We start from the raw sequence: 10302 nt of genomic DNA, 5'->3' as shown, positions 1-10302 counted from the left end.
TCAAGAGAAAGATAAACACAAGGAGAAAACTGACTATATGAATATATCAGAACTACATGAACACCCAAATATTAGTATGCAATTTTTACAAGGTTCTAAGAATACATCAATGCGGTCTCTATCGAATATAAAGAAGTGGATTAAAGAAATTCTTAAAGTCCACAAAATAATAATCGATCATAACTCTACAGAAATGGAGTGAATATGTTGACTATCCTTACAGATCTTATGATTAGCTATTTGACAATTGATGATCAAGAAGAACAATTGGACTATCTCTGATACATATTTTCTCAAAATAAGCATATTTGTCAAGGAACAATGAGTAAAGATATGTCAACTCATCAACCGTGTGACCTTAATTTCTATCATACTATTCTTAGCCACTATGAGATTAATAATGTGTTTTACTAGTTGTCACCACATTCGAATTAATGATGTGTTAAATTAGTTCTGTCACTACCATCAGATTAATGATATGTTGTATTAATTGTGTAACAACTTTGGTATTAATTATGTGTGGATTAATTAAGACATTTAAAGTATTTTGTTTATTTAGATGTGCCACATTTATAATTAATACTTTATTGTTATATGTTAATCTCATAATATATTTATAATCTTTATAATTATATTGTTTAATTTTTATATTCTCATTACATTATAGAAAAAATGGATCCTTCTAATTTGCCTTCAGAGTTGACGAATATGATATATCTTTCATAACATTATTGATAAAATAATGGCACACACTTTTAATTAATCCTTAACACGTCCAATAAAGGATCATTCTACTCGAGATATGACACTTATTCAATTGTTGGTGTCTCACAATAAGAAATGTCTAAATATGGTTAGACTGGAGAGTCATTGTCTTAGACTACTTATAGAACAATTTGTACAAGTGTATGAGCTGCCTATTTTACGGTCTTCAATTCGAGTTGTGAAACAAGTGGAGATGACCTTATAATTTAGCAGATGGTCACAACATTTCTTGTGTGGGAATAACATTTGGTCACTCTAAACAAACAGTGTCTTGATATGTTTCAGTGGTACTAAAGTCTCTTCATCAACTAAGTATTGTTAAGATACTACTGATTGATGAAAATATTATACATACAAAGTTACAACACCACCATTACATTAAATAATTAAGGTTTCAATTTTTTATTTTATATACATAATTTTTTTGTGACCAATTATCTAATTTTTGTTATGATGTGTAAAGGATTGCATTGGTGTTATATATGATACTCATGTGCAAGTGTATCTAAAAGCAGAAAATTCGTATAGTTGGTGTAGACGATTGATGCACACAATAACTAATGTAATAGTAGTATGTAGCCACGATCTCATGTTCATTTATTTTGTGTATGATGCCAGGTTCAATGCACAACTCAATTGAGCTTGATATAACACGACATACTCATCAATATCGTTTTCCACATCCACTTTCGGGTACGTTAATAAAACACATACAAGGTTTATTACAAAATACTATAAATAATTATTAATTTATTATAGGGAAATATTATCTTGTTGATTCGGGATATTCGAATAAAATAGGGTATTTAGCCCCATATGCTCGAACAAATTACCATCCTCGTCATTTCGAATGCCAACTTCCTTTTACAAGAAATGAGATGTTCAATATGAAACACTCTTCGTACATATCAACAATAGAGAGGACATTTGAAAGAAGCATGGACGCGCGAGAGCTCCTTGTGTTGACTTTCGTTGACTTGGTCTCGACACAACCAATTTGACTAAGTTTTGACTCTTTTGTATTTTTGAAAACATTCTACACAAAATTGCAAACAATAATATTATACTCAAAATTCATAATTTTTGTAACCAGTTAATCTAAACGTATCAGGTCTCCCGAATTCCAACATTTTATGAAAAGTAGCATTTGGGTGCAAGAAGAGGCCTAAAAGTAGATGTTTTATACATTTTACCTCACATCAATTTTATACTCAAAGTTCATGAATTTCTAAACCGATCAATTTGAAGGTGTTGGATCATCCAAAGTTCGAGTATTTTTTACAATTGACATTTGTATTCAAGGGTCATTTTATCATTTCTAAAAAGTGTTTCTGATTTTTATTCTCCGGGTTTAATAATCAAGTATGATCAATTTATTAGACCAGACAAATTTATTTTAATTTTGGAGTGTAAAAATGGGATGTTTACAAATATCAATATCATATTCTTTCTATTCATCTACATTTACCTCCTCTTCATCCTTATAAACCCGATTCAATGGACCAACGACACGAGTCAACAAGGGGGAGACCTGAATTGTTCTTGGAAAACTAGTGGCTACTTAAAGAGTATTTTTTGGAAATTGAAGTGGTTATGGTTTGAATTTATTCTTTCCCTCTTTTGAGTAGGTTATGTATAATACATAGAGGAGCTTTACTCATGGGAACGTAACCCCTACTTTCATTTTCACAATTTTTATTATTTAAAGCTTCAAGCTTTTTTTGTTAGCTAAACTCGGTGTTCTAGCTTGAGGCTAATAGGAATGGTTTTTTTTATCATTCATAGTCTTGGTAAGGATCCATAACATTTTCATTCACTTTATATAATCCCAACTGAATAAAGTTTAATTTTTAGCATTTTCAGGTTATTATTTGTATGATGTTTTTCTTTCCTTAAATATATTGCATACTATAATTATATTGCATGTATAAGAAGAATATGTAAATCTAGAAGCTTGTCATTCTCTTTTAATTAGAAAATTAAAACTAACCTCGAATAAAACGTGTTATTGGCCCTTGTTCAAGGATATTGGCTCAAGAATAGTCCAAATATCATATGTTTCAATTTGGGATTCCTTTAGTCTTTAAAAACGAGATTTAAAAAAATCATCATTTTATGTGAAATAAAACCACATGCAAGGGTTTTATTTTTCCAAATATTGATGTTATGGATGCATGTTTGTTGATAAGTTTATGTTTGAGTGATGTTATGGGATATTTCTATGTGTTTAAATTTCATTTTAGGGTAGAGATTTGATTTCTCTTTTGACTTTTGTTCTTGGTGTTCATGGATGTAGTCCGTCCGACGGTGGCTTGGTTATTGATCAAGAAAATCAGCCTCAACTTGATGTTCGACTAGAGAGTGAAATCTCAGGCGCGACTTCCGACAAAAAATCATCCTTGCATCCCACCACGACTTCGACCGAGAATTCCCCTAACGACCAATGTCGCGATTGATGCCCTGCTCATGTTTTCGTACTAGGTCGTGGCTTCTCCAGTGATTGATATCACGACCGAGGATCCTCCATCCTACTGGGATTCCTTCCTTTGATTGATGCCCCGATCGATGACATCCTCCCCGATCGAGAAAACTGTTAGGATTTGTATCTCCCAAATCCGACATGCTTGAAATAATCTGTAAAAACGCAAGAAAAAATAACACAAGAAAATACAGATTTATAGTAGTTCACTCAAATTGAGCCACGTCCACTTTAGCCTCCACCAGATTTCACTATGAAGAAGAAGAAAGAATACAAAGTTTTTGCCTCATACTTTATTTCTCTAGAATTATGTCTAATTAATAATCTCATATTTATAGGGTAAACATTCAGGTAATAAAACCTAAATAACTCTTGGTCAGACTCAAGCCCAAAACCAAATATAAACCCAATAAACTCTAATTAACAATGTAGAGTTTATTATAAGTATAGGCTCCATAACTCAACAATCTCTCACTTGGAGACTAACTTCATCAACTCTCGATCGGTAGCGACTTTCCATCCGATATCTTAACGAAGAAGACCAACTGATGGTTCACACAACTTTAGTTTCTCATTTGTCAAAGCTTTTGTTAGCATATCAGCTGGATTCTCACTCTTGGGAATCTTCTCAAGAGCTAATACTCCATCTTCTAATGCTGACCGAATAAAATGATAACGAACCTGTATATACTTTGTCATTTCATGATAAACTAGATTCTTTTCCAAATTAATGACACTCTAATTCTCGCATCACAACACACTTCTCTCGTAGTCTTGATCCAATTCTCGCAAAAAAGGTTGTTACCACATCATCTCCTTAACAACCTTTGTTATAACAACATACTCTGCCTCACAACTGGAAAAAAGTAACAATCTTATACAATTTTGAAACTCAACTGATTGCAGTACCTCATAGAATATAAATATACCATGTTGTGCTCTTCCTACTATCAACATCACCACCATTGTCAGCATCAACATATCCTTCCAAACCCATATTTGACTTTCGAAAACACAAAGCGAGACCCGTGCTTCCTAATGTTGTCTACCCGAGTTGTTATCAGATTTCAAGTATTGTAGTATCAACTTTACTGCTTTCCAATATTGTCTACCCGGGTTTCTCATGAATCTGCTAACAACTCCCACTACATGTGCTATGTCTGGTCTTGTACAAACCATCGCATACATAATACAACAATTGATAGAGGCATACGGAACAATGGCCATGTAATTTTTCTCCTCCTTTGTTGAAGGTGACTGATCTTTAGATAGTCTGAAGTGACTAGCTAAGGGGGTAGTAATTGGTTTGCATCATATAAGTTGAACCTGATAAGAACTTTCTTCACATATTCTTCTTGGGAAAGTTTGAGAACTTCTTCATCCCTGAAAATTCTCATCCTAAGGATTTGTTTGGCAACACCCAAATCCTTTATTGCAAACTTTTCAGACAACTCTTTCTTGAGCTTGTTAATCTCATACAAACTTGCTCTAGAAATCAACATGTCATAAATATAGAAGAGCAGAATAATGTACGATTTATCAAAATTATTGATACAACAACAATGATCATCTAAATCACCATGAAGAAAAGTAGTTTTGACATCCATTTGTTGAAGATGAAGGTCTTCTTTCACAACCAAACTCAAAATAGTTCTAATTGTCATCAATTTAACTATTGGAGAGAAGATCTCATTATAGTCAATACCTTCTTTCTGTTGAAACCTTTCACAAACAACCTTACCTTGTACCTCATGGTTTTATCATGTTCTTCTTTAATCCTGAAGATCCATTTGTTGTGAAGTACTGCTTTATTTTCCTTTGGTAGCTCAGTGAGCTCCCAACTATGATTCAACGTAAAAGAGTTCATCTTATCTTTCATCGTAGACTCCCACTTAACCGATTTATCAGATTGTATTACTTCCTCATAGCATTTATGTTCACCTCTATCTGTCAACAAGATATAGTTCAGAGATGGAGACCACCTCTCAACTGATTTTCGATTCCTTGACGATCTTCTCAACTGTATAACCGGTGTTTGCTAATTTACCTCTAGGGCCACGTTCTCAACGATTTCATCTTTAACAAAACATTGTTCTTCTTCGACAGTTGGTATATATTCAACTTAAAATTCTCTCAAATCGACTGTACCAGTCTCTTCCAACTTGAAATCACAATCTGATGTCTTCCCAACACAATCTTTGTAAAGAACTTGTTCATTATAGATAACATTTCTGTTACGAATGATCTTCCGATTTTGATTATCCTAGAAACGATAACTAAACTCGATATCACCATATATAACCAATGAAAAAACATTTATTAGACTTTGGATCAAGCTTGCTCCTATTACATTCATTAATATGAACATATGATAAACAACCAAACACTTTCAAATAAGAAAGGTTTACATTTTTATTGCTCTAAGCTTCTTCAGAAATTCTGAATTCAATAGGAATAAATGGTCCCCTGTCTATCAAATAGGCAGCAATATTGATAGTTTTTGCCCAGAAGGTTTTAGGCAGCCCTACCTGCAATCTCATGTTTCTAGCACGCTCGTTCAATGTTCGATTCATTCGTTCAGCTACTCCAATCTCTTGAGGCGTTCGGGGAACAATCTTCACTATACTGATCCCATTCATAGCACAATACTCTTTGAAATCTGAATTGATATATTCACTTCCGTTGTCGAATTTCAAGCACTTAACTTTCTGATTTGTTTCATTTTCAACCAAAGCCTAACATTTCTTGAAAATAGCAAATACTTCAGACTTGTGCTTCATAAAATATACCCACACCTTTCTTGTCAAATCATTTATAAACATCACGTAGTATTGTGATCCGCCAATAGAAGAAACATGTGCAGGTCTCCACATATCAGTGTGTACCAACTCTAGCCTTTTTTTCTTAAGCTCCTTCCCAATCTTTAAGAAACTTGCCCATTTCTATTTTCCAAAATGCAGTTTTTACATAACTTATGTTTAACATATTTCAGTTATGGAATCTGTCAATTCTTCAAAATAATTTACATCCATTTTTCACTCATATGGCCCAACCTGCAATCCCACAACTCATTGTTCTTTGAGTCATCAACTACTGCATAAACTGTTTTTCTATAAATTGAAGTCGTGTATAACATTCCAGTTTTGTGACCTCGAGCAACAACTATTGCTCCTTTAGTCATCTTCCATGCACCATTTCCACAACTGAAATTGTGACCTTCTTCATCAAGTTGTGTAACAGAAATCAAACTGCGCATTAAACCTGAAATGTGTTTCACCTTATTAATCTTTCAAACAAAACCATTTGCCATCTTCAATTTGATGTCCCCCATGCCAACAATATCCAGTAGCTCACAATCTACGAGATAAACTTTTCCACAGTTTTCAACCATATAATTCTCTATTAATTCTTTGTGAGTAGTGGTGTGGAAAGACGTTCCCGAGTCCAAAACCCATGAATCTATTGAGTTATCAACAGACAGAAGTAAAGCATCAGTGACAACTTCTGTAACAACGTTGGCTGCATCATTTTTATCATCAATGTTTCTCTTTGGTGCTTTGCAGTTCCTCTTCAAATGACCATGTTTACCACAATTCTAGCACTAAAATATATGTCCAGACTTGGACTGACTCCTCTTGCTCCTCAACATAGATCTTCTCTTACCTCAGCTGAAGTTTCTATCATTACCTCTGCCCCTGCTTTTCACATTCAGAGCATAACCTTTGAACGTTTCACCAGAATCAATTTTATGAACCTCTTCAATAAGAATACGATCTTTAACTTCAACAAATTTCAGTTTAACATTTCTAACTGAATTACTAATTGTTGTCCTCATAGGTTCCCAACTATTTGGTAGAGATGCTAACAAAATTAGGGCACTAACTTCATCCCTAAAATCAATCTTAACAGATAGCAATTGATTCACAATTGTATTGAATTCATTCAAATGAGTAGTGACAGAAGTACCATCAACCATTCTTAAGTAAAAATGTCTTTTCATTAAGTGTACTTTGTTGTTAGCAGATGGTTTCTCATACATATCAGAAAGAGCCATCATCAAATCCATGGTGGTCTTCTCCTTTGCTACATTATGAGCAACTGTCTTGGCTAGCGTTAATCGGACAACTCCCAAAACCTGTCTATCAAAAACTTTCCATTCAGCTTCATCCATCTTCTCTAGTTTCTCACTCAAATGAACATGAAGCTACTTTCCATAGAGATAATCTTCAATTTGCATTTTCTAAAAGGCATAATCTGTCCCATCGAATCTTCCAATCCCAAGTCCTATATTGTTCTCACTTGCCATCGTTTACAATGCTCAGATCTAGCCTAGCCGCTCTGATACCAGTTGTTAGGATTTGTATCTCTCAAATCCGACCTACTTGAAACAATCTATAAAAACGCAATAAAGAATAACGCAAGAAACACAAATTTATAGTGGTTCACAAAAATTGAGCTACGTCCACTTCAGCCGCCACCATATTTCACTATGAAGAAGAAGAAATATAAAATTTTTGCCTCACACTTTATCTCTCTAGAATTATGTCTAACTTATGTAAACTCTTAATAATCATATATTTATATAGTAAATATTCAAGTAATAAAACCTAAATAACTCTTGGTCAGACTCAAGCCCAAAACCAAATACAAACCCAATAAACTCTAATTAATAATATAGAGTTTATTATAAATGTAGGCTTCATAACTCAACAAAAACAGTATATATGGTTTTCGATCGTGAGTCTGATCGACATCTTCCTTCCTAGCCGAAAAGACATACTCCCGTCATGGTTTTCGACCGACACACATGTCAGTGACACGTGACCCATGATCCTACTCCTGGCCTGCACCCGACCCATGAACCGACCCGCAACCCCAATTCATTTGCTTAAGATCTCTTTGATTTTTCTTGTTTGTAATTTTGTATTTATTTCTTTATTTTCTGTTTTTTCATGCTTTAATTATTTTTTAAAATCACAAAATTTAATAGAAAATTGTTAAATATAACATTTTTTTTTATAAAACCAAAAACATTTTTCGCTAAGGTCCTGTTTCGATATTTGTACATATTTGTTTGAATTTGTTCCATTGTGCCAAAAATCCTTAAGTAAAACGAAAGTTATAGAGGATCTATAGAGCGTTCAAAATTGATAATTTCATGATTTAAGAAAAAACAATAAAAGAAGATTATTATGTCATGAGAATTGAGAAGTGAGGTCGAATGATTGGAATAAAGTGATTGGACTTATTTGAACAAAAAAAAGCGTCCCTTGCAGCTTCCTGGAAATGAAATGATTTGAAAAGTCAAAAATGTTTTGTGGACCTCATCACCACCAATTTGCAGTCCTCCGCCTGCTATCTATCTCTCTCACAAAACAGCACATGTTCTTTTATTATGTGAGAAAGAAATATAATATATGCTTTTGACTGACTAAGTGCTTTTAATAATATTAATAATGTTTAAGCAAACTATATATACTCGCCGATCCTAGTATCATTAATCTACTTATAATCTCGCTCCTCTTCATCGATCCTTATAAACTCGTTTCATTTATATATTAAATATATCTCTTGATCTGCATATATAATTTATAATATATGGCTCCTGGAATGACAATCGCATCATCCGAGAGGACCGAGTCATTCGATGTGATAAAGTACGCCGTCCATGAAGGGCACGGAGTGAAGGGTCTCTCCGAATTGGGCCTCCGATCCCTCCCCAGACAATACGTTCAGCCTCTCGAGGAAAGGATCGACATGAAAACAGTGGTCAATCAGCACTCCATTCCCGTCATCGACATGTCCAACCTGCTCCACGATCCCCAAGTGGCCGACTCCATCTGCGACGCCGCCGAGAAATGGGGCTTCTTCCAAGTGGTCAACCACGGGGTCCCCCTTCAGGTGCTGGAGGATGTCAAGGAAGCCACCTACAGGTTTTTCAGGCAGCCGGCCGAGGAGAAGAAGAAACACTCCAAGGACAATTCCCCCACCAACAATGTCCGGTTCGGGACCAGCTTCACCCCTCACGCTGAGAAAGCCCTCGAGTGGAAAGACTATCTTAGCCTATTCTTCGTCTCCAATCAGGAGGCCCATGCCCACTGGCCTTCTTCCTGCAGAGACGAGGCCTTGGAATTCCTCAACACCTCCGAAATCATGATCAAGAACCTTCTCAAGGCACTCACTCAAAGGCTCAACGTCCACAACGAGGACTTCGACCAAGCTAAAGAAAACCTCTTTATGGGTTCCAAGAGGATCAACATGAACTACTATCCCAAGTGCCCCAATCCCGATCTCACCATCGGAGTCGGCCGCCACTCCGACGTCTCCACTCTCACCATCCTCCTACAGGATCAAGTCGGAGGCCTCTATGTCAGGAAACTCCACCACGACGACGCTGCTGCTGCTGCTGATCAGACCACCTGGATCCACGTTCCTCCCGTCCCCGGAGCCATTGTCATCAACATCGGGGACGCCATGCAGATAATGAGCAACGGGCGCTACAAGAGTGTCGAGCACAGGGTCGCAGCCAACGGATCCCACAACAGGATCTCCGTTCCCATATTCGTCAACCCCAGGCCCAACGATGTCATCGGACCCTTGCCGGAGGTCATACAGAGCGGGGAGACTCCCATATATAAGCAAGTGCTCTACTCAGATTATGTCAAGCATTTCTTTAGGAAGGCTCACGACGGCAAGGGGACTGTCGACTTCGCCAAGATATAATAACATTCATTCATACTCCTAATTTCATAATCAAATGTATAAGAGGAGAGTAATTGAGTTCATTTAATTTAATTGTTTGTTGAAGAGATGCACGTGCTAATTCTACTTCATCTCTAGAAGATATATGTATGGATAAATTAATATTATTGATTCATTATTATCTTCAAAGTAAAAAAAATGATGATAAACACATAATCAAATATAATATTTCAAATTTTGTGTTCTACTAGGTACCACGTTCACAAAATATGTTAGTTTTTTCATTCTCTCTTCATTACTTTAGACTCATTCTATAAAATGACCATATTTTGTGAAGGTGGTACGTATTAAATGCA

At 35.4% G+C, this 10302-nt stretch overlaps 1 protein-coding gene across 1 annotated transcript; it reads left to right on the top strand.

Annotated features, from left to right (window-relative positions):
- The first annotated feature begins 8794 nt into the window (after positions 1–8794).
- LOC124921034 (feruloyl CoA ortho-hydroxylase F6H1-3-like) lies at positions 8795–10055 on the top strand. The gene has a single exon (XM_047461634.1). It carries the CDS (start codon positions 8843–8845, stop codon positions 9965–9967), a length of 1125 nt encoding a protein of 374 aa, XP_047317590.1. The 5' UTR covers positions 8795–8842; the 3' UTR covers positions 9968–10055.
- The last annotated feature ends 247 nt before the right edge of the window (positions 10056–10302 follow it).

The sequence above is a fragment of the Impatiens glandulifera genome, chromosome 1 (genome assembly GCF_907164915.1).
Source record: "Impatiens glandulifera chromosome 1, dImpGla2.1, whole genome shotgun sequence".
Lineage (NCBI taxonomy): Eukaryota > Viridiplantae > Streptophyta > Magnoliopsida > Ericales > Balsaminaceae > Impatiens > Impatiens glandulifera.
This window is presented reverse-complemented; position numbering and strand designations above follow the sequence as displayed.